The following is a 24,602-nucleotide window of genomic DNA, read 5'->3' as shown; positions in this document are numbered from 1 at the left end:
AAGAGAGAACGGTTAAATTTGTTTAGTAGTTTAAAGGATACGTGATTTAATTTGTTATAAGTAACGAAATAAATCTAATTTATAGAAGTTAAAGTAATAATAGGAAAATTGAGTGACTAAAATAAATAATAAATAATAATAAAGCGATTGAGCCTGGGCTTAGTTGATCTTGGGAGCAAATCCTTTGGTAGGTTTCCTCCGGTGGAACAGCTAAACGCTTAGACTTCTACGAACAAATATAATGTTCCGGAGCAACAGAGCAATTTAAGGAGAATAAATGTAAATGGCTAAGCTTGCAAGAACAGTATGTAATCATTGTTATTCGATGATTTTTTTTAGGACTGTTAAGCTCCTTTTATAGCGCCAGTACATGAACTCTTAAATCAGTAATTTAATCCTAATAATGAACAATAATGGGCAATGAATATTGCCTTAATACTGAATCGTAACGTCTGCTTCATATCCGGTCCGGTCTTGTAACGTTATTCCGCTATTATTTACCCGGTACAATTTTCTTCGCTGATTTGGTCCAGGTATTACCGAAGGCTTCCTACTCGCATTCAATGCCACAATTCTCAACGTTCCATCTTCCCTTGCCACGTGTTCCTGTATTATTCCGACACGTGCCAAGCTGTATTTTGCCATGTATACAGATAGTCCCTCACTCTCGGTAGAAGGAAGGAATACCGGGGAGTGGATTTGAAATCATTCCGATTTTGTTTTCATTCAATGGCGGGAAAACGAATCGTCCCATTTATTTATTCGAAAAGGCAACCGTCAAATTCGTAATTAATGCTACTACTGTGAAACGCCGACGACCCTTCAATCAAAACGATTGACATAAAGCTGCCACTTTTTCGAAAGTTGTGACTTTTGAATACCAAACGTTTCACCGCCTTATTCGAATTATATATAAGGCAAGAGGTTAAACCTCAAACTCAATCAAATCTTTCTTTCATTTTAGACGAGTAATATTTTACTTTAGCAAGTCTTTTTCTTAGCAAGATTTCAACGTCTACTCCTCATTCATCACCCAACCACTCTTCTCACAATGACACCCCATATCCTGGACGCCGTTCTGGAAAGGCTCCAATTTCTCCCACCAGTCAAGAAATTGATTTACAATCCCTTGTTGTTGACATCCTACCCGTGGGATTTAGGTACCACGATGATTTTGGTACTGTTAGTAATCACCAGTCTGTTGAAGGGGTTGAGTCGTTTATTACCGCCGAGTCTATCCCCCAAAGTTCGTACTGACTGCAATTTCTCCTCAGAAGTTACCATTGCTGCTGTTGAACCCAATGTCAGGATGAACCACCATTCAGAGGGTTTTTTCATAATTTATATCCATCCCTTCGCGATAGGTTTCAATCTCCCTATTCCTCAAATAATTGAGGATTTTTGCCACCGATACCGGGTGTGTATCAGCCAAGTCACTCCTCAAATCTGGCGCCTTGTTTACTTCATCAATTTTTTGGCTAATCAGGCTAGAGTTCCATTCTCCCTCGATCTCTTAATGCATCTGTATGCTCTTAGGGTTTTTCGAGGAGGGTTGGTTCACTTAAACCCCCGAGGAAAACGTTGTCTCGTGTAACATCCCGTATATCCGAGTTAGTTGTGACTGTATGAAACTAGTATAAAGATGAGATTTTAGCCATATGAATCCATTCGGGATGAATTCGAGTGATAAACAGTCATTTGAAGTCAAACCAAAAATTGAAGTTCTTAAGGCCTTCTAAATCCGTTCAAGTCTAAGACAGTCTGTACTTATGACCTGGTTTTGGATATTTACTATAGGAATTTGAGAAAACTCAAAACATGAAAGTTGTAGGAATTTGAAATATCTTTCAAACCATATATTATGGAGCTCAAATGGAGCTTTTTTCTATAAGTTATACCCATTTTACTGGACGTTACGCAATCTACGCGAAGTGCCCTTCAGCTGCGTGATCGCACACCAGAGGCAGTGTTACTGCTTTCACTGTGAGATCACCTACGCGAAGTGGGCCTCCAGCTGCAAGGCCGCACACCGAACACGACTTTTTAAAAGCCTAACTTCGTTATATTCATTCCCACTTTGTTTTAAACTAATTTTTCTAAAGAAAAGAACCCTAAAAAAGTCTCTCAAGCCCTAAGGACGAAGCTCTTCTCTCCCAACCTTCAAGATACTTTAATATAAGCCTATTCCATGCATTCCAAGTCAATTCCAACATACGTTCATGATCATTAATCAAGAATTCATCATTCTTAACCTAGGGTTTTCAAGAAAACCCAATTAAAGGGATTCAAGACTTAAGCTTTGGGATTCTTCTTCAAAGTTCAGATTTTTATTTCAAGTTTGGAGCGTTACTAGGTATGTAGGGTTACTATCTACGTGTGGTAACATCTTTATTCTTCCCCACGCCACTTTTTTCATAAAGTATGAAGTTATACGAAAACTAGGATTTTTAACCATGCTCATGATAACCCTAGGTCCATGTACCATGCTATACTAAGTATTGAAGTATTATTAATCCATTATTGAGTTCTTGATATTTCATTATGATTATTGAGAATTTGTCTGTAATCCATGAAAACACATATTTTGCATTCCATGGGTTCTTACATGCAAGTTATAATTTATTATGTTTATTTTCAAGAAAATACTCTACATGTTTTACACATTTTCATGCAAGAATACTATGAAGTGATATCCATGTACATGCAAGTTATGATTTATGAAAACCATGGGCTCAAGTGCCACCTATTTTCCATGTTTATGTTTTTTGGAAGTTACACAGATTACCGAGAAGGCTTCAAGCAGCCTGAAACTACGTAAGCCACCATAGGATGAGGATCGCTCCGCCCATGTTTAGGACAATTCCTTAATAATGATTGGATCCTTTCATGTTATATTTATATCTCATATTCCTGGCAAGGTATGGGAGCTCTGCTGGTAGGGTTCAAGTACCAAAACCATCTTGTCGGTTATATTTATGCTCTCCTTACTTATGATGTTTTTAACTCATGTTATATCTATATGTATTCATGTTCATGACCAAACTTCAGTTTCAGTTTTTATGATGTTATTTCCATGTCCCATGTTATTTCATTCAGTTGCTTTACATACCAGTACATTCAATGTGCTGACGTCCCCTTTCTATTGCCCAGGGCTTGAATTTCACGATGCAAGTACATATTTACAGGACGACACATCTGCTCAGTAGGATTCTTCACGTATCAGCTTGTTGGTGAGCCCCATTTTCTTCGGGGTTTAATCATTCATCTATTTCCTTATGTTAGTCATGAATTAAGGGTATGCTGGAGGCCTTGTCCCAGCAAGTATGTTTTACGATCCAGACTCATGATAGAGGTTTCATACACTAGTCAGTTATGTTATGTCAGATATTCAGAGTTATAGCCATCTTGGGCTCAATTCATGGTATTTCTGCATTCATGTTTTAAACGAGTATTTTATTAATTATAATGACTTCATGTATTTTCTTAAATCCCATCATGTGTCATGTTATATTCCGCTCATGTATGCCTCATAATGATTTAGCAAGCCATGTGGTTCGCTCGGTCACATGCAGTAAGGCACCGAGTGCTGTGTTTCGCCCAGACCATGGTTCAGGGCGTGACAAAGCTTGGTATCAGAGCACTAGGTTCAAGTGTCTTAGGGATATGAAACCGTGTCCAGTGGGGTCACTTTAATATGTGTGTGCGTGCCACACATATAAATAGTTGATCACCAAGACATTTAGGACTGTCTCACTTCTTTCAACTCTAGATCGTGCAATAGAGTTATGTTCCAAGAAATCACTCGAACTCGTGTGTTGTTTCCCATTCTACTGAATACGCCTCAACTCAATGGATGAGGAAGATGTAAAGCTAATCATTATCGATGTGTTTCTTTTAGATGGAGTCATTAGGAATTATTCTAACTCGTTCCATGAAGCTAAGAGCAATAAGTAACATCCTCTTTCTATCGAATTCTGAACATGTCGAATGTGTAAGCGACGAGAAGAAAAATTCGAGACCTAAGACTTGCCAAATGGTGCATGGTGTGTTTATTAGGTGATAGTACCATTTTTAAAGACAAATTTCAGTATGATAGTACACGTAGGTTATATACCTTACATAATAAGTTTATTTGGATTCTTTAACCATAGAGCTATAGTATAAGGATGATAGTTCATATTTAAGACCCTACAAGGTAACATATTATGAAGTTAACCACAGCGGGCGTAACTTGTCCACGGTAGTTTTGAGCAAGAAATAACCTAAGAGCAAACCATCTGTAATACTAGAAAGTCTCGACTTTTTCAAGGATATATATATTTTTTCCATATAAACTATACACATGACTAAGAAGGGACTGAGTACGATAAGAAAACCACGAGCAAACGATATTAAATTTCTTGGGATAGTTTTAAATTATTTAAGCTTATTCAGATCTGACCTAGAGAGTAAGACATTAGTAAGTTACTACAAGGAGTAGATACTACTATAAGATGATAAGATGTGACAGTTCCCTCTAAGGTTAGGTGATTAAGTGTTTACCCCCATATGTGTCTAATGTGATATGATTTTAAAGTGTATAGAAAGTTTGGGGTTAAGTATTCCAATCTATCAGTTAAGACTGACGAAAGTTCCCTAAGTATGATCCGTGTCTATAGGACAGAAGAGATAGTGTACAGCCATAGAATAGGGTTAGATGATGAGGAAAGTTAGAAATAATCTACGTTTCACTTTATCGTTCGGGACAAAATCAGAGGACATGATGCTAACAGGTGTTTAATGGAGAATACTAAGTAAGTTCAATGTAGGGTATTTTAAATTTTCCTTCGAGGATATAGACCTAATTTAGTATGATTGTGTACGTAACTAAAAGAAGGAAGCTTTCGACCGTAAGATATAATCAGATGATTTTGAGTCTCTCGTAATAGTTCTAACTTGTTTACGTGGCTTAGGCTAAATTAGAGGGCATGATGTTAGTAAGTTGCCACAAGAATATTATTTTGATGGGTAATAGAGGAAGTAGGTAAGGAGATAAAAAGACAAGTCTTATGGGATAGTCTTATAGATAGAATAAAATTTAAAGAAAATTAGCGGAACGATTAGATGACCACTTATCACTAACTTAAGAGATCCACATGCTTTAAAAGTCATCTTTTGAACTAAGGGGGAGATCATGCGATAAGGTGTTGATATAGATTATGTGTTTCGTAAAGTGATAGATGTTAAGGAGATTATGTCAGAGGATCACAATTTCATTTAGCCAAGATAAGGTGCGTAGAATGCGATTGTTGTCATGCCCGTTGAGGTCAAGTACTGGGTAAATATGTTATGAGATAAAGTTCTATATTGAATAGCCGGTTTAAGGGCGTAATGGTTCCAATTCCAGAGTAATTCATGCACTATGTGGTACTAATGCCCAGACGTACTGTACTCGTGCCTTTCGTACCTATATCATGCCCATGTTAGAGCTTTACACTCCACATTTAAGATACAAGAATTAAGACTCCATATGATGGTAAGCTACCCAAAGGAAATGTCCTTTCATGTTTCGCACATCAGGTTGTGCTCATGTCTAAAGTTAAAAACCGCATTCATGTCCCACGTATCTATCCTGCTTTTATACCCATGTCTATGTTCTAGCTTCTAAGTACTTTCCGATTATAGTGGTGACTTTGATAATGATAGCTTCTAAGTACTTTCCGATTATGGTGGTGACTTTGATAATGATCGAAGGGAAGGTAATATAAGAGTTTAAAGACTAAGAATCTTATGGAATGCACACCTATTCCTTGGACAAGAGGAGAATGCCTTAGGTAAATGACTTATTTCGACTCCAATGGCATACTACCTATTTTTTCACGTACTCGTACCCACAATAGATTTATTCGAGCATCCACCTTTAAAAATAGCATAATAATGATGTTGGTAGGTAATGATGAGAGTAAATCAAGATGGATGTCCGACTCACGATTTTATATGTTTTGTGCTTATGTTCCTCTTGCTAATATTTTAAACCATCTCGTACCTTGTCACAAAGGATGCCCTTTCTTTCACTAAGTACATATGTACTGTTTATGATCAAGGTGACTTTCCACCCATGTCTTAGGTCCTTGACGAACGAAGTGTTCATGTAAATGACATGTTGCTTATGTCCCTATTCCCCATGTCATGCTATTCGCGTAATTACGTTTCATGTCATATTAATCACGTTTCCATATAAGCATGCTCCAAGTTACGTCCTTCATGTTCAATGTACCTACGTCCCGCCTATACTCTAAAATGAAGCATTTCACATAATTTGTACCTATGAATTCCTTTCCTCTATGATCCTTTATGATCCACTCACGATAAGGGGATTGATGAACGAAAAGTAAGATAATCTAAGGTATTCACATCTAATTTTCAAAGCGAGCAAGAGTTCCTTTTCTGCACCCTATAGTGCTTATCTTTGGGAGTACTCTACTCAGATTTGACGTACTCATGATATGCCATGCTCGAGTTTCACACTATATGTTGGGATCCTATTTCTATTTTATGACTCATGTCGGACTCATTTGCACTAAATTGCGATTTCATTCAAGGCCTAAGTTGCACTCTTATCTCATATGTCTACCGCGGTGACATACGAACGTCTATGATCAAGTCTCTAAGTGTTCAGATCCTACCCGCTCTCAGTATTCAATCCTCATGTTGTAACAATCATGTTTTCGACATTCAAATCCCATGTTATGATATCCATGTTTACACGTATTCGTATCTCATGACAGTTTAGCACTCATGTATTCATGCCAGCCAGTCTTCATGTATTTAGGTCCCACGTTATGCTCTTCACGCCTAGGTAATAACATCATGTTCGTGCCTATTTTCCAATACTCATGTCATTCGTTCCTACGAATTCTCTTTCAAACCCCATGTATAGTAATCATGTAATCATTCAGCCAATATCAATATGTTCAGGACAGCTCAATATTCATGTTAGCCACATTCAAGATTCAGTAATCACGTTATATCACATCATGCGTATTAGGATACCCTATGAGGTTTGTGTTAGTACTTTAGTTAGTTGGCAAGCGTTTGAGAAATGTCGTGAGAGTCCGAATTACGAAGGAAGTCCTGCCATAATTTTTGTAAATTCCAGAGTTAGTAGTAATTCTTAACCACTATTTATAAATTGAGGACAAATGTTTCACGATTCTCGTTCATGTAGGTACTACTCAATTTCATGTTCCCATGTACATGTTTCTATGTAATCACGTATTCAGTTCTCATGATTCATGACCACGTTCCCACGTAATCATATCGAGCTCTTATGTTTCATGTCATGTTTCATCACACTCATGTATGCAGGCCATGTCCAATCCCATTCTTAACCACGACCCATCATTCGAGGACGAATGATCCTAAGGGGGGGGGGATAATGTAACATCTCGTAAATTCGAGTTAAGTGTGAATGAATAATACTAGTATAAAGATGATATTTTAGCTATATGAATCCATTCGGGATGAATTCGGGTGATAAACAATCGTTTTGAAGTCAAACCAAAAAGTGAAGTTCTTAAGGCCTTCTAAATCCGTCTAAGTTTGAGACAGCCTGTATTTATGGCCTATTTTTGGATATTTGTGATAGTAATTTGAGAAAACTCAAAACATGAAAGTTGTAGGTCTTTGAAATATCTTTCAAACCATATATTATGGAGCACAAACGGAGCTCTGTGATAGACGTTATGCCCATTTTACTGGACGTTACACAGTCTGCGCAAAGTGCCCTCCAGCTGCGCGATCGCGCACCAGAGGCAGTGTTACTGCCTTCGCTGTGTGATCATCTGCGAAGTGGGCCTCCAGCTACGCATCCGCGCACCGAACACGACCTTTTAAAAGCCTAACTTCGTTATATTCATTCCCACTTTGTTTTAAACCAATTTTTCTGAGGAAAAGAACCCTAAAGAAGTCTCTCAAGCCCTACGGACGAAGCACTTCTCTCCCAACCTTCAAGATACTTTAAGGTAAGCCTATTCCATGCATTCCAAGTCAATTCCAAGACACATTCGTGATCATTAAGCAAGAATTCATCATTCTTAACCTAAGGTTTTCGAGAAAACCCAATTAAAGGGATTCAAGACTTAAGCTTTGGGATTCTTCTTCAAAGTTCAGATTTTTATTTCAAGTTTGGAGTGTTACCAGGTATGTAGAGTTACTATCTACGTGTGAGAACATCTTTGTTCTTCCCCATGCCACTTCTTCCATAAAGTATGAAGTTATACGAAAACTAGGGTTTTTAACCATGCTTATAATAACCCTAGGTCCATGTACCATGCTATACTAAGTATTGAAGTATTATTAATCCATTATTGAGTTCTTGATATTTCATTATGATTATTGAGAATCTGTCTGTAATCCATGAAAACCCATACTTTGCATTCTATGGGTTCTTACATGCAAGTTATAATTTATTATGTTTATTTACAAAAAATACTCTATATATTTTACACATTTTCATGCAAGAATACTATGAAGTGATATCCATGTACATGCAAGTTATGATTTATGAAAACCATGGGCTCAAGTGCCACCTATTTTCCATGTTCATGTTTTTTGGGAATTTCACAGATTACCAAGAAGGCTTCAAGCAGCCTGAAACTACGTTAGCCACCGTAGGATGAGGATCGCTCCACCCATGTTTAGGACGATTCCTTAATAATGATTGGATCCTTTCATGTTATATTTATATCTCATATCCCTGGCAAGGTATGGGAGCTCTGCTGGTAGGGTGCAAGTACCAGAACCATGTTGTCGGTTATATTTATGCTTTCCCTACTTATAATGTTTTTACTCATGTTATATCTATATGTATTCATGTTCATGACCAAACTTCAGTTTCAGTTTTTATGATGTTATTTCCATGTCTCATGTTATTTCATTCACTTGCTTTACATACCAGTACATTCAATGCGCTGACGTCCCCCTTTTTATTGCCCGGGGGCCTGCATTTCACGATGCAAGTACAGATTTACAGGACGACGCATCTGCTCAGTAGGATTCTTCACGTATTATCTTGTTGGTGAGTGATAACATCCAAATCCACTCCTCAAAGAGAAAGTGTATACGGTCATTGCAATATAATTTACCCAACTATGGGTCGAGGTCGATCTCATAGGGAACAATATACTAGGTGATTTAAACAAGTAAGGAATTATCACCAACTAAGCTAAGCCAAATACTTTTTCAATATTTTGTTTTTGATTAAAAAAACTAACAAAGATAAAACTAACTAGAAAGCGGGTAAGATGATCAATGGCCACAAGTTTGGATACAAAGGAAATTACGCTCAAGTAACGATCCAATATATTTCACGATTTTACAACTAAGAGCTGGTTTATGTTAATAGATAATGATTTCTAACATCTCATTGAAAGTATTCCAACCAAATCAATGAATTTCACCCTAAGCTTTTCCAAGCCTTAAAGTGTGAGATTAGGCACAATCAATTTAACCTCAAGTAACTATCCTCTTCCGAGCTCAAGTTATTAGATGGGTTTAATGACCCAAATTCTTGTTAATTAATCTTTCCCGACCTAGATTTCCTCTTTCGAGCTTAATAAAAGTAAATGGGCGAGTCTTAGGGTTAGCTACTCTCTTAAGAATCATTCAAAACGAGATTAATTAAAGAAACCAAGATCCATTTCATTAGAAATAAAAATCATTCAATACATAAGCAAAACAAGAGTTTCAATCCAAACTTTAACAATGTATACTTCCATAAACAAGGTTTAAGTATAGAAATGAAATACTACACACTTAGATATTCATTACAAAGGAAGAAATTAAAGAAATGAAGTAAAGGTTCAAGAAAGTGCGCAACCAAATCTTCAAATCTTCAACTTCAAAGTGCGGTGTAAGCCCTAGCCTCCAAGAACTTGTGTTTTATGCCAAATATGAGTTTTACAAACCCTAGAATTCTATTTATACCATTGCCAAAACGGGAACAAATTGTGGACAAAAATGCCCTGCGTGCACAACATGCTACTCGCATCTGGTGTCGCATGTTCAACCAGCGAGTCGCATGTTGTGGATAACTATATCATGTTGTGCAAGCAGCTGTGGTGAAGCACATGCTGCAGCAAGTGCTGCTAGCAGGCACAACATGCTACTGGTATGTGGTGTCGTAGGTCCTGCACCAACTATTTTTAATTGCTTATATATCTGTCAGCATATGCTGCAGCAAGTGTTGCTCGCATGCACAACATGCTACTTGCATGCACAGCATGCTACTCACATGTACTGCATTTCAACTATTTTTTTATCCATTTTGCTCTGTTATGATCTCCGGGCATCTTATCCTACAAAATGACATAAATACACGAAAAGTAATACCAAAAGTGCTTGAAGAGTCACAAAAGCTTAAGGAATTAGCATCGAATATCCCGTAATTTCACGGCACATCAGTGAGCCCCATCTCCTTCGGGGTTTAGTCATGCACCTATTTCCTTAAGTTAGTCATGCATTAAGACTATGCTGGGGGCCTTGTCCCAACAAGTATGTTTTACGATCCAGACTCATGATAGAGGTTTATAGACTAGTCAGTTATGATATGTCCGATATTCGGAGTTGTTTAGCCATCTTTGGCTCAATTCATGGTATTTCTGTATTCATGTTTTAAACGAGTATTTTATTAATTATTATGACTTCATGTGTTTTCTTAAATCCCATTATGTGTCATGTTATATTTTGCTCATGCATGCCTCATAATGATTTAGCAAGCCATGTGGTTCGCTCGGTCACATGCAGTAAGGCACCGAGTGCCGTGTTTTTCCCAGATCATGGTTCGGGGCGTGACACCTCATTAACCCGGAGGGGGATTTTGATCGGGGCTGGATGCATCGGTTCATCATGATCTAGATCAGCCATCTCCACCAATTAGAACCTGAGCCATTTCCGGAAGCTTGGAATCCGACCCGCAAGTTTTCCCATAAACCTTGTTCTCTTTTTTGCGTTCCTCCTATAGATCATATTTTATTGACATTTCCCTTTTTCCTTAGCGGCTCCTATTGAACCCGAACTATTAGTTAGGATCTTTGAATGAGAGCATTACTGAGTACTTCTCCTGACTTGATTCGATCTTGGAAAAGTATGACATCTAGTTGGTGAAGAGGAAAAAACAATGGTAAGATTTATTTTCCATGATATCTTAAAGAATTCTCATTCCATTCGTTTTAACTTTGCAAACGTTCTTTTTCACAGGCCTTCGGGTATGAAAGCCCATCCCCCGGAGAGTCCAACCTCAGAAAGACGCTTTGTCAAACATTGTCGGAAGCGCAAACCAAAGGACACCTATGTTTCTCCAGTGGGAATTAGTTTCAGGGTGCGTAGCCGTCACTTGCTCATGGAAGCTTGGAGCAAAGCCCAACAGGACGCTCTTCCCGGGGAAGTTCTAATTGGAGAAGACGACGAGCAAACACGAGCTAATGGTACTTAGGGTCCATTTCCTGATGGTTTTAGTAATGCGTCCAGTGAAGCCAAGACTCCTCCCATCAATCAGCGCCCAAAGAGTCTAACTCTTGCGGTTTGCGAGGCATCGCAAAGAAGCTTTATTCCTCCAATTGAAGATGGAACCTAGAGCTCGTCTCCACATCCCAAGACTCTGGTTGCTAACCTGGAAGCCTCCCTTATACACCTTGCCAATCTGTTCCTCCAGGTACTTGCTCCACCATTTCTTCTAACTTTCTGTCAGTCCCCAGTATCTTCGAATGACCTCTTTTTCATTCGTGTTTTCAGGGTCATGTTGCCGCTATCTCTACTGTTGAGCTCGTACATTCCGTTGCTCCTTCCCGCCGGGAGGTAAAACTTCAGGAAGATAATGATCACTTTTGGGCGAAAGTAAAGAGATTGCAGGATGAGATCCGGGACTCTGATTCCCTCCAGGCTTCATTGAGAATGCACTTGGAAGATGCAGCCAACTCATTACGGGACGGGGAAAATTCACTTCAAACTCTGACTTTCTCTTATTTAGGTATTCAGAACAAAGCTTCCCGGCTTGAGGATGATTTGAACAATCTTCGGGGTCAACTTCTTAGTGTGGAAGTTTCCCGTGACCATCTTAGAGGCCGATGTCAGAAACTGCGACTCCGACGTGACTTGGCTATTCTTGAGACTAGGAGGGATACGCTTGAAGAAATGGTCTCTCTTGATTTTGATCTTTCCACGTCGCTCCTTGAAGCAAAAATTGACTTAGAGGCTACGAAAATGGCTCTCAAGGATATCCAGGATCCTGAGGTAAATAAATCGAGAATTGAAGACTCCGGGTCACCACCTGCCGCTGGGATTGCTCCGGATAATTAGTCCTTGTACTTGCTCTAAACTCCTCAATATCAGAATTTTTACTTTTTAAATTTTTATTTTGATTACCTGGGAATCCTTGCTATGTCTTTATCATACTTTGATTATTGATCCTGCCGCATTTTGAGACCGGCTTTGGTTTTGCAACATAAATGTTGACTCGATACAATTTATTTCCATACTTTGCTTTCTCACTATTTGGATCCTTGAACAAACATTCCTTTCACCTTAGCTATTTTCGTTCCTCAGGCTTCTCAGGGGAGTACGGAAGCTAGATTGCCTGACAATAACCAAAGAAGAGAACGTTCAAGAAGCTCAGTTACAGAGAAGTTGATCTTGATGCTCTTCTTGACATGTCTACTGATGAGCTTGTTAAGTTTTTCCCTGCTCGTCCCCGTAGAAGGTTCCAGAGAGGTTTGAAGAGGAAGCAACCCACAAACTTAAGTTTGCATCAAAAAGAGTTCTTTGCAGAAAGAGTATTCCATAAGTGTAGTTTTATCACAATCATGTCGGAAGAATTTCTTGCCTCAATTTTGATAACAATAGATGTTTTAAAGTTTGATAGTAGCATATTGCAATCCCTTTGTAATTTTCTTGGGTTTTTTGGTCGTACTCAATGAATATCTTTTGTTTCCGACTAAATAAACATGACTTTTATGCCCATCTTACTGTAGTGCTTTTGTCTTTAGTTCTAAAACTTCATTATTCTAATGCAAGATAAATTGAAACTATGTGAATACTCACCACTTACCCGAATTCGTTGTCTCCAAAGGTGTCTCCTTCACTTTACTCTTTTTAGAGGTTGTGCTCGTGCGATTATTTTTACTAAACCTTGAGCAAATAACAAATTCTTACTCATTTGAATTTAAATAATCCTTTTGTTTGTCCGGGATAAAATTGTATTTTTCCCGAAAATCTTTCTTGATAATTTTGGATTCAATTGACTACGAGTCTGATTTTTCTGGATTTACATACCCAAGAGTCTGTCTTTTTGTGTTTTGTCATTTCTAGATTTGACTTAATCGGATTTTATGTAACTCCGAGTTTAATTTTTGTGAGGTTCTGAGTTACTGACCAGGAATCAATCATCCAGTTCAATTCTCTTTTTATTAATAAGGCCTTATAATTATGCTGATGAATCAGACATCTCCGATCCATTTAGGCATTATTTGCTTAAGTGCAAACTTAAAATTTCGTATATAACTTGAGTATGAATAACACTCAGTCAATGCTTATGGTTGAAAGAGTCTATTTGATCAACATAATTCTCTTTTTGCTATAAATTAAGCATTTGAGAAACAAATTTATTGCAATCATTCAAACTTCGACTTAGTGTTTGGAACATAGTCCCCAATTCTTACAACACTTAGCTTTAAAATTTATAGATATGGCTTCTAAACCAACCAAACTTCTATGACTAGGCTCCTTGGAAGCTTCTTTGAGATCATCATCAATCTTTGGCCTTTACTTAGAGCGACACACTTGTTACTGCCTCGTTAAAAATCTTGCCGGAAAAACTCTTTCTTTATTTTTAGGGATAAAAATCGGGCGAAGGAAAAAAGAGTGTAACATGTGTTTGTTAAGTCCTCCGAATCATTATTACGACCTTCTTTTACCTCCGGGAATCAATCATCCTTACTGAGAAATGTCTCGTAATCAATCCTTTGCCTCCGGGCTCCATCTTTACTTGGAAGCACTCCGAAATTAATCTTTTGTTCTTGCAACAAATATAAAAAATTTCTTAGAAAAAGATCCGTTCAGACTTTAAACTTACCTCCAAACTATCTTGGCTTTAAAATCCTATTTTTCCTTTTTTCCAATCCATCAGACCCTCTTTTCTTTTTTGCACCCTAAAACGTTCCGCTACCAGATATTCCCACCCATTAAAATTTTTTGCTGGGACATACAGCACTCCCTTCGGGTTTGGAAATTCCAACCGTTTGAGGGGAGCCAATATCACGACATTTGTATCTTGAATCCAAGGCTTCCCCAGTACAGCCTTGAAACCCTCATCATCATCATCGATTACTAAAACCTTTACATTTCCTTTTCCGCCTCCGGTGGCTACCATTAATCCCACAACTCTAGATTGAAGTAAGTAATGACTCATTTCTCAGACAATTCCATTTCACCCATTTCAACTAGTTGTTCTACAACATCCCACTGAATAAGATTCATTTCACTCCTTGGTGCTACTGCTATTCCAGAAACCATAATACTATTGACTAAAGCTGATATCACCAAATCATTTGGTCGAGGCAAAATATCTCCTACTAACAGCACATCTTTCCATCCCAATTCTGTAGTCTTTTGCTTCAGTTCTTCCGTCGTCTCAATCCTTACAGCCGAAAGCACTTTTTCTTATGAAAATCCTGCTTCATCTGAACATGACCAATCAAAACAATCAACATTATCTAAAAGAAACTTACAAACTTTAAACCTGAGCTCCGAGGTACTCTGGTGCCCAGGCATACCTTCTTTTCTGATTTTCGATCTGAAAGGGAAATTCACTCACTTTCTGGCACTTCTTTGGATTGCTCGGGTTCATTAATTATCATGTTTATAACATGACGAGGCTCAGCCTGAGGTTCCTGCTTAACCGAGTCCTTGTGCTTCCCGTAGTTATCTTTAGCCCTATCACTTAAGAATTCTCTTAAATAGCCATCTTTCAACAACCGAACAACCTCATCTCTGAGGTGTCGACAATCGACCGTTCGATGACCATGGGTTCCATGATAATCGCAAAAAAAATTCATATTCTTCTGGCTTGGATTCGTTCTCATCGGTCTGGGTCGCTTCGCACCATCTATCTTATCTAGCACCATCTATCTTATCTATCACCGCAATCAACCCTACTAAATCAATGTTAAAGTTGTACTCCGACAACCTTGGATTTTCAATTTTGCTTGTAACTGAATCAACTGTTGCTGCCTTGGGCTGAAATCTGCGTCTGCTCTGACCAGACTCGCCCTTTCTATCCGGAATCGATCTCTCATACTGACTACCTCGGCTCCGTTCTGGTCTCGTTTGAGACTTTTCTTATTGACCATATGGCTGATATCTATCTTTTCTAACTCTGGAATCAAAATCAGCATTCCTTCTGGCCTATCGTAGTTTCGACTTTGGCCGGTTGAGCCTGCTGACAGCCCAAATTGATCATCCTCTACCCGAATTTTTGATTCATATCTATTGTGAATGTCCGCCCATGTTGTGGCAGGAAAATCCAATAGTTTTCCTTCAACTTTAATGAAACACTTGAACTCCTTGGGTTTAACACTTTGGCAAATGCCTCTGCTGCCTATTTGTCCGAAACGGCTGGAAGCAACATACGCTCCTTTTGAAAACGGATAAAAAAATTTCTGAGCAACTTGTCATCTCCCTGAGCAATTTTAAATATATCAATTTTTCTCGCTGACACCTTTTTCGCTCCAGCACGTGCCTTGATAAAGGCATTCACAAACATCTCGAAAGAGTGAATGGAATGCTCCGGAAGCAATGAGTACCAGGTCATTGCTCCTTTGGATAGAGTCTCACCAAACTTTTTGAGCAGTACAGATTCAATTTCATCCAGCTGCATATTATTTCCTTTGACAACACACGTGTATGAAGTTACATGCTCCCGAGGGTTAGTAGTCCCATCTTATTTGGGCAGATCCGACATCTTAAACCTCTTTGGAATGAGTTTAGGGGCTACACTTGGTGGGTATGACAGTTGCACATATCTTTTCGAATCTGGTCCCTTCAACACTTTGGGGGGGGGGGGGGGGGGGGCTCCCGGAATCTGATCTATTTGGGAATTGAATGCCTTGAACTCTTTCTCACTCCGATCCAACCGGCTTTTCAATTCTTTTTCATTTTTCTCGAACCGATTGGAAAGAGCCTCCAAGTACGGCATCACCCCAGGTGCATCAATATTGCCTCAGGCTTCACTATTTATTTCTTCGTGTGCTATCTCCGCAGTAGGCGGATCAACGTTTCTTTTCCCTGCTTGCAAATCCACAATGGCTTTCTGCTGTTTTTCCAATAACTCCAGCATTTTTGCTATTTTCGGATCTGCTTTTGCAACCGCTTCTTCTTCATCGTCATTGCGAGGAATGTTGTCATCTCTAGTGTGCTTAGATCCATGAGGTGAGTACATGATCTGCTCGTTCCTCGTAGGGTCATCTTCTACAATTTGATTTCTTCCCTGAGTGTTTGAATTGTTCAACACTCCATTAGCCTGATTTCCAGTATTCGTCATCTTTCAAGACTTATCTAGTGACAAGAAATTAAGAATTGTAAGCTTAATAGTTAGAGCAACAAAACAATATCACTATTATCCTTAGCCCCACGGTGGGCGCCAAACTGTTTACCCTAAAAAAAAAAAAAAAGAACAACTAAATTTGTTTAGTGGTTTAAAGGATACGTGATTTGATTTGTTATAAGTAACGAAATAAAACTAATTTATAGAAGTTAAAGTAATAATAGGCAAATTGAGTGACTAAAATAAATAATAATAAAGCGATTGAGCCTGGGCTTAATTGATCTTGGGAGCAAATCCTTTAGTAGGTTTCTTTCGGTGGAACAACTAAATTCTTAGACTTCTATGAACAAATATAATGTTCCGGAGCAACAGAGCAATTTAAGAGTAAATGTAAATGGCTAAGCTTGCAAGAACAATATGTAATCATTGTTATTCGATGATTTTTTTCTAGGACTGTTAAGCTCCTTTTATAGTACCAGTACATGAACTCTTAAACCAGTAATTTAATCCTAATAATGAATAATAATGGGCAATGAATATTGCCTTAATACTGAATCGTAACGTCAGCTTCATATCAGGTCCGATCTTGTATCGTTATTCCGCTATTAATTACCCGGTATAATTTCCTTCGGGAATTTGGTGTGGGTATTACCGGAGGCTTCCTACTCGCATTCAATGCCACAATTCTCAACATTCCATCTTCTTCGCACGTGCTCATGTATTATTCCGACACGTGTCAAGCTGTATTTTGTCATGTATACAAAAATTACTTCCTATTTTTTTACTAGTTAAAGCAATTTTAAAATAAAAGAAACAAGAAAAGGTTTCTTTAAAAAACAATATTTTTATTTAAAAAAATGTGTTTATAAAAAGAAAAGAAACAATATGTTTATTAGGAAAAAGGCATTACGTAATAATAGAGGCATTTTTTTTTAAATTTTTTTTGCTTAATTTAAGGATGAATGGAATGACATTTTTATTCAATTTGTTTAGGGAAAAAAAAAAAAATGTAGAATGCACACATGGTTGAGATGCATATTTTAGGAGAATTGCGTATTATTTACGCCCCAATAAATTCGAACCAAAAGATGAACACTCAAGAAAAACCAGTGGAAGAGGAGACAACGACGACAGGCGACAAAGAAGAAGATTCATCAAGTGCAGTAATGTCTGCTGCTGCTTCCGCCACAGACGGCGTCGCGGCGGCGGCACTCCGATCTGTAATTCAGCGGATTCAACACGCTGCCGCACGACCGGACCAAGTAAGGCTGGTTGCTGTAAGCAAAACGAAGCCGGTATCTCTCCTCAAACAAGTCTACGATGCAGGTCACCGTTGTTTCGGTGAAAATTACGTCAAAGAGCTTGTCGAGAAAGCTCCTCAGGTAAAGTTCCTCTACATAATTTGATTGATTAGTTTACTGTTCGAATTTTTCTGATTTGACCATAGCAGTCATTTTACCCAGGTCTATTCTGATAGAGTTCAATGGTCAAAGGGTCTATACTCGTATTCGATTGCCTCTACATAATTTAAGTGTATATTTATTATGATTGATTGGTTGGTTTACTGGTCGAATTCTTCTGATTTGATTGTAGGGTTTATTTCTGTCCAATACTAGTAGAGTTAATGGTCAAAAACACACCGAATTATCACTTTTTCGCGAACTACCAGCAGTTCCCTTTTACTACCTGAACTATCACCGTCTATGTATAGGACAATAAAGGTTTTCAGCTGTAGCTTAATTGATTTTCTTCTTGAATATTGCCAAGAGGAGATAGGTTTGCTATAGTATTATTGTAATATCCCAACCTGCTTATGCACTTGTAATGTCCGCTTTGTCCAATGGACCTTACTTATTATCCTTTGAGTAAGTCACATGGAGCTCAATAGTGTGCTGCCAAGTGTTCTTTGTCATAATAACTCAGGACTTTCCACGGTGTGACTCACCTAAATTGTCATGTGCACTCCTTCTTTAGAACTCTGCCAATCCTTGACCCGTCCTCCGTCATGGGCATCATAACTACATTGAAATGGCATCTTGCACTAGTTTTATTCTTCTAGACTTAGCCCGTTAGCCGTGTTATGTATCTATTTTCTTTTTCTCTTTTTTTGTGCTAGTTAATGTGTGTGTGTGTATGAGAGGGATTTTCGTCATGCTAAGTTATATTTATTATGTGGGCTGTTGTTATTTTCTGCGGGGGAAAATGTGAAGTATTATGTTTCAGATGAGGTGTTTATACTGCTATTGTTTGGTGAATTGCAGCTTCCAGATGATATAGAGTGGCATTTCATAGGGAATTTGCAGAGCAATAAAGTCAAGCCACTTTTAAGTATAGTCTCGTTCCTTCCTTCCTTCAATATTCCTTCTCCAGTCCTTTTCCTTATGGACCAATTAGATGAAATGTACATTTCTATGAAAATATGTTCAGATGAAGCAAAATCATAAAAATCGTGATTACTGGATAAATGTTGTTACAGAAATAAGGGATAAGACCTTTATTTATAGGGCAGGGCTGTTTCAAGAGTTGTAAACTTTATCTTGGTTAAATTAACATTCTTGCTTCATCCAATTTTGGTTATATTAAGTACTGCAAATATTTCAAAAAATGTTAGAGGTCGTGAAAGATTTGGCCTTCACTTACATTAGTAAAACAGGGGGACAATAAGTTTCTATATATTACATAGCGGTAATGAAGAGCTTGAGCCACTTTTTTGTGCAACTGGTATACGGCTCATAATGACTTCTCCTTCTCTTTGTTTTCAGTTGGAGTGCCAAATCTTGCTATGGTGGAGACTGTAGATGATGAAAAGGTAGCTAACACCGACTGCACTAGTAATTTATATCCTGTAAATAGCCTACAGGTTAACTGGTACCCGGCGCGAAATTTTGTGTTATACTGTTACATTGAACGTTAGAGCTTAAGCTATCTTACTCGTATTATACCAGTTGTAGTAAGAAGGAACTAAAGCCTGTTTTAGTAAGAAGAGGAAAATTTGCGTTATTGAGTGAGTTTAACTTTAGGGAATTTGTGGGGTTGCTACTAAATACATATGAATTCAAAAGCTTTCTGACCATGTCATTAATAGCTTTCTGAAGTTGTTAACATCTAGTTGGAGCTAGCAGAGACACAATATTATAAGCAGTGTTATTAAAAGCCATCACTTTGTCTCTTAAAGCAAGGAAGCAATGTGAAGCGAGGTGTTATCGCTTCACGGTGAAGCTAGCTTTATAGATGTGCTTCAAATAATGATGGTTAAAGTGATTTAACAAGAATCAGTTGCTTCTATGAATCTCAGCTTTGAGGAGTTGCATTAATATCAACATTATTGTATATTGGATGTTTAATCTTTTTGCTCAAGTCTTATGGACCTTGTCACACTTTTCGCTTTTAAAAACACCCATTATAACAATATCCTTCTGATAGGAAGTGGATTAGGTGGGTGTTTCTTGTTTGCCCATGAAATGAAGTTTATGTGAGGAATAAATTATAGCAATTGGTTTATTTAACTTGATTCTTTTTTATACCTCTTTGAGTCGGTGTAACTTTTTTTTTTTTTCTTCCTGATAAGGCTCTTTGAAGCTGATTTACTTTATTAAATGAAAGGGCTCTTTAGGTCTGCGTACATCTTGTCGTTACCAATTTCAAAAAAGGTCTGTGTACATGGAGCACAGTCAAGTGATAAGAAGCCCACCCTATGTTCCTGTCTATTCTTTCTTTCCGCATCAGTGAATGACTAGGTTCCTTCTTTCTATGTTTTACTTACTTCCCTTCGTTTTTCATCTCTATAAACATTTTATCTGCACTCCTTGATGGACAAGGAGATCCGGTACAAATTTATGGAATTTGTATGTGAACAAAGCTTGTTGAACCTCTTAATGCAAAGGAGGAGGAGTTTGGCTTTGACCAAGTTACCTTGATGTTATATCGCCAACTTTACCAAGAGTACCTTTTTGATCAATGCCTATTGAATGTGAGATTGTAATGGTTGCAAAAAAATCTCATACTATGCTCTGAAGGCGTACTTGATTCTGGACTGTCCCAAATTAATATTAGAAAACCTGTAAAACTTTGATTCTTCTCTTCTTTATCATTGTTTATCTTTCTTAAACATGCCACTGGTGGACAATTTCGAGGTTCATGAATTAGGATAGTAGTACTTATTGTCTGAAAATTTTGATTTGTAAGTTGCCAAAGTGTTCCAATCCGTGAATTAGTTAGTAATCCGAAAGGATGTAATGCCAATTGATGACTCGAGAATGCAATATCCTACCTTTAGATTTAGACCTATGTGTATGTTAACCAAAAAGATACCAAAAAGTTATAGGAACTCAAAACTTGTACAAGTTTACAGAAGTAGAAATAAAAAAGTCAGATAATGCCTGACCAAGGGCATGATAGAACAACTTTTTATAGAGTACTCCTCGTGTGCCCATAAAAATAACGTTCTTTCCCTTTTGATCCATCTTTAGAAATTTATAAAATAAAAAACTTTTCTCCTTCCAGCAATTCAAACTTATTAAATTAATATTAATTTATACAACAACAACAATAGTAGGATCAATCATAATTAAAGAAATGACTATAACATTGCACCTCAAACCTAATCTAGTTGGATCAGTTATGTGAGTCCTCAATATCCAGCTAGCTCTATTTGGACTGGTTTAAACTCCTATAGCATTATAACTGTGCCTACAGGCCCATTACCACACATTCAATATTGTGAGGATTGACTTCCTTTTATTGACATAGTTTATATTTTATTTTCTATTTGAGAATGGTAAAGGTATATTCATCAACATTAAGGAAATGTTACACCTTATTTACAGTTCGGAGAATTAGCACAAGCCCTGTTCACTGTACAACGATTCTTATATTTTTCTTACTGCACCCTGTAGATTGCAAATCAGCTTAACCGTGTGGCTGGGGACATTGGAAGAAAGCCATTGAAAGTTTTTATCCAAGTTAATACAAGTGGGGAAGAAAGTGGGTAACTGGAGTATGTCTCTGATTTATTAAAGTCATTTTGGTCATTGTTTGTGAAGGTTGTCATACTCAAGAAGGAAAAACTAACCGTGTTTGGATTCCGTTATTGCAGCTAAATCTGGTGTTGAACCAGATGGCTGTGTGGAGCTTGTGAAGCATGTTACTTCAAACTGCCCTAATCTTGAATTCTGTGGCCTGATGACTATTGGAATGCCAGATTATACGTCAACTCCTGAGAACTTTAAGGTTATCGTTTTATCTTTGTTGTTTCTTCTTGGCCTGGTTGCTGTAGTTATATCCTCAACTCACATATCCTGATATTTGTCGTGCTTTGGTTTCAGACTTTAGCAAGATGTAGAAGTGAGGTTTGCAAGGCACTTGGAATATCTGAAGATCAATGTGAGCTGTCGATGGGCATGTCGGGCGACTTTGAACTTGCTGTGAGTTACCTGACTTGTCATTAAGCACATCAAACCATTAGTAGCTTGCAAGGAACTTGAATAACACGAGTTCTCTAGGGAGCATGTGGTAGTCTGACACGCATACAATATTTCTTCTTATAAAGTAAACCAAGTAATGATTAATTAGAAATCTGGCTCAGTTCTCATTAGTGGTCTCTGTTATTAGAAGGGTTTTGAGTCTGATTACAATATCTGGACAACCAATTTGCCCAGCTCTCAGCCACACCCATGGGATTATGGCACTTATGCAGACTAGGAGAGTAGTTTCACCCTTTAACAGTTTGCTGCAACTCAAGTGTTAATCTGTTTTTATCTTTTGATATTTGCGCAATTCTTTGAGTCTTGAAGCAACCGTGAAGTTATCCTCGTGTGGCCTATAGGTCACAGATTTGAACTGTGGAATCAACTATTGATGCTTATGTTAGGATAGTAGGATTCCTACATGACACCCCTGGAGGTGTAGCCCTTCCCCGGACCCTGCGGGAACGCGAGATGCTTTGTGCATGGGGTTTTCCTTTATATTTGCGCAATTGTTTATTGGTTTCCTTTGCGTGATATTAGGTTAGTTTGCTGTTAAAGTAGAATTTCATTGATTAGTTGTTGATTCTTTTGTGTTAATTATGTTTGAAGTTCATGATGAGAATTGTTTAAGGAGATCTTATCAATGAAATACAGTTCCAATTTTCATCCTACCTCCAACCTGACGACTCTTACTGCGCTCACTCGTCATTCCTATGCTTTTAGCCTGTGACCCCCTTAATAATGTAAGACTTAATTTTCTTCAAAAGGAGTAGTCTAAGGCTAGTATATCAGGTAAGCATATTTTATAATTGGTGTCCTGCTGTGTGTGTGTGTGTGTGTTTTTTTTTTTTTTTAAAAGTAGCTACCACTCATGCTAATTAGCCAGCATTGGTATTGAATTCTACATATGCTCCATTTGACCTCATGTTAAGCTATGTTTGAGCACGACATACTTATAATGCTTCGCCTATTGCTACAGGTTGAGATGGGCAGCACAAATGTTCGAGTTGGATCTACTATATTTGGTGCAAGGGAATATCCAAAGAAGCAATTGAACTAAGCTTGATGAACCCATTTTTGTGAAAGAGCCTGAGGCAAACTTGTACCTTAAAAATTTGCAGCTTGATTGCAACATCTGGAGCCTTCTGCAGATAACTGATATGAGCAGCTTCTTGTTTGTACAATGCGACTATGGACCTCATTGGCTATGTGGCCTATAGCATCCGTTTTGTATTTTAATTATTATTAGTTATTATTACTGCTGAGCATAGTCTTAAGCTGTGATCTAGACGTTCTTAATAATGTCATGAGATTTGATATACTCTCTTCTAGATGTACTAATTGATGATATATCTTTAGAATAAAGACTCATGGCCTGGTAGGCTGGCCCTTGGATCTCCTTGTTGAAAGAACGACTAAACTATGTGGGACGGCTAACAGTCATAACTTGTGCAAACTTTAGACTTAGACATAATAGTCCAGAAGATAACAAGGATTACACTCTGGATACTGGACAAAAAAGACGTAGGCCAAAGGAACTGGTGCCACCAAAACCAAAGGTGGAAGTCGTAGGCCAAAAAAGAAATGAAAGGTAAAACTTCCAAAAAAGTTGGAACAAACAGCTTTGGTAGGAAGGTCACTGAGCATCGAGAAAACAAAAGGCTAGGAATGAAGCTTAATTTCACCAAGTCACTAAATTTAATGTAAAGTCATAAATTAATTTTTGTTTTAATAAAGTCATTGAATTTTACTCGTTATATTAGTAAAATCGTAAAAGTATTTTTTATCTTATTAAAGTGAATTCTAACACAAGAGGGCTGTCTTCTTCTTATTATCATAAGTCAAATGGTTAAGTCCTAGAGCCTGTTTGGATGGGCTTATGCCTTTTGCAGCTTATAAGCTAAAAAAAATAAGTTGGGGTAGTCTAACTTATTTTTTTGGGCTTATAAGCTGTTTTCAGCTTATAAGCTGCTTTAGATAAATTAAGTCAAATGGGCCCAATTATTTTTTTGAGCTTATTTTAAGCACAAAATGACTTTAAGCTGGCCAGCCAAACACTCAAAAAGCTGAAAACAGCTTATAAGCAACTTATAAGCAACTTATAAGCCAATCCAAACGGGCTCTAATGATGTGTTAGTTACTCATAAAAGTAGTCGGCGTACATGGTACCTGAAGGATTTTATTTTATATCATAATATTTTACAAGTTATGTTCTGCCCTCTTAAATAACTAAGGTGAACTTATGCCCTACTATGCATAAGTTTGATTTTGAAGGGCAAAAATGAAAGACTAACCAATTTAAAGGACAAACGGTGCAATTTCTTCAAATCAGTGCCTAGTGGTATACATTCCTTTCCAAAAAACACATTACATCATTATTTAAGAAAATGACTATTTGATTTGGTTTGGTTGGGTTTAAATTGAAGAACATGACTATTTGATTTAAATTTTGGTATACATTTTGAAAAGAAGTTATATTACTTGTAGTTCCTACAAATGATCGGAATCTTCTTATTCTTTCATTAGTAGGATTCTCCATTCGTATTCTGTAACTAGGAAAA

The 24,602-nt window shown here is 37.6% G+C and overlaps 2 protein-coding genes across 3 annotated transcripts; one reads left to right on the top strand and one right to left on the bottom strand.

Annotated features, from left to right (window-relative positions):
- Nucleotides 1-14,439: 14,439 nt before the first annotated feature.
- On the bottom strand, nt 14,440-15,158 carry LOC132624408 (uncharacterized). Its single transcript, XM_060339192.1, has 2 exons — nt 14,849-15,158; nt 14,440-14,693 (listed from the first exon to the last, which is right to left on the bottom strand). The coding sequence occupies exons 1-2, from the start codon at nt 15,156-15,158 to the stop codon at nt 14,440-14,442; spliced, it is 564 nt and encodes a 187-aa protein (XP_060195175.1).
- Nucleotides 15,159-17,580: 2,422 nt separating this feature from the next.
- On the top strand, nt 17,581-23,436 carry LOC132622259 (uncharacterized). 2 transcript variants are annotated; one of them, XM_060336834.1, is made up of 7 exons: nt 17,584-17,958; nt 18,838-18,904; nt 19,339-19,385; nt 21,472-21,559; nt 21,672-21,805; nt 21,901-21,999; nt 23,021-23,436. In XM_060336834.1, the coding sequence occupies exons 1-7, from the start codon at nt 17,599-17,601 to the stop codon at nt 23,099-23,101; spliced, it is 876 nt and encodes a 291-aa protein (XP_060192817.1). In that variant the 5' UTR covers nt 17,584-17,598; the 3' UTR covers nt 23,102-23,436. The 2 variants fall into 2 exon arrangements, with proteins under 2 accessions (XP_060192818.1, XP_060192817.1); XM_060336835.1 differs by lacking the exons at nt 18,838-18,904; nt 19,339-19,385 and having other exon boundaries at nt 17,581-17,958.
- The last annotated feature ends 1,166 nt before the right edge of the window (nt 23,437-24,602 follow it).

The sequence above is a fragment of the Lycium barbarum genome, chromosome 12, assembly GCF_019175385.1.
Source record: "Lycium barbarum isolate Lr01 chromosome 12, ASM1917538v2, whole genome shotgun sequence".
NCBI lineage: Eukaryota > Viridiplantae > Streptophyta > Magnoliopsida > Solanales > Solanaceae > Lycium > Lycium barbarum.
This window is presented reverse-complemented; position numbering and strand designations above follow the sequence as displayed.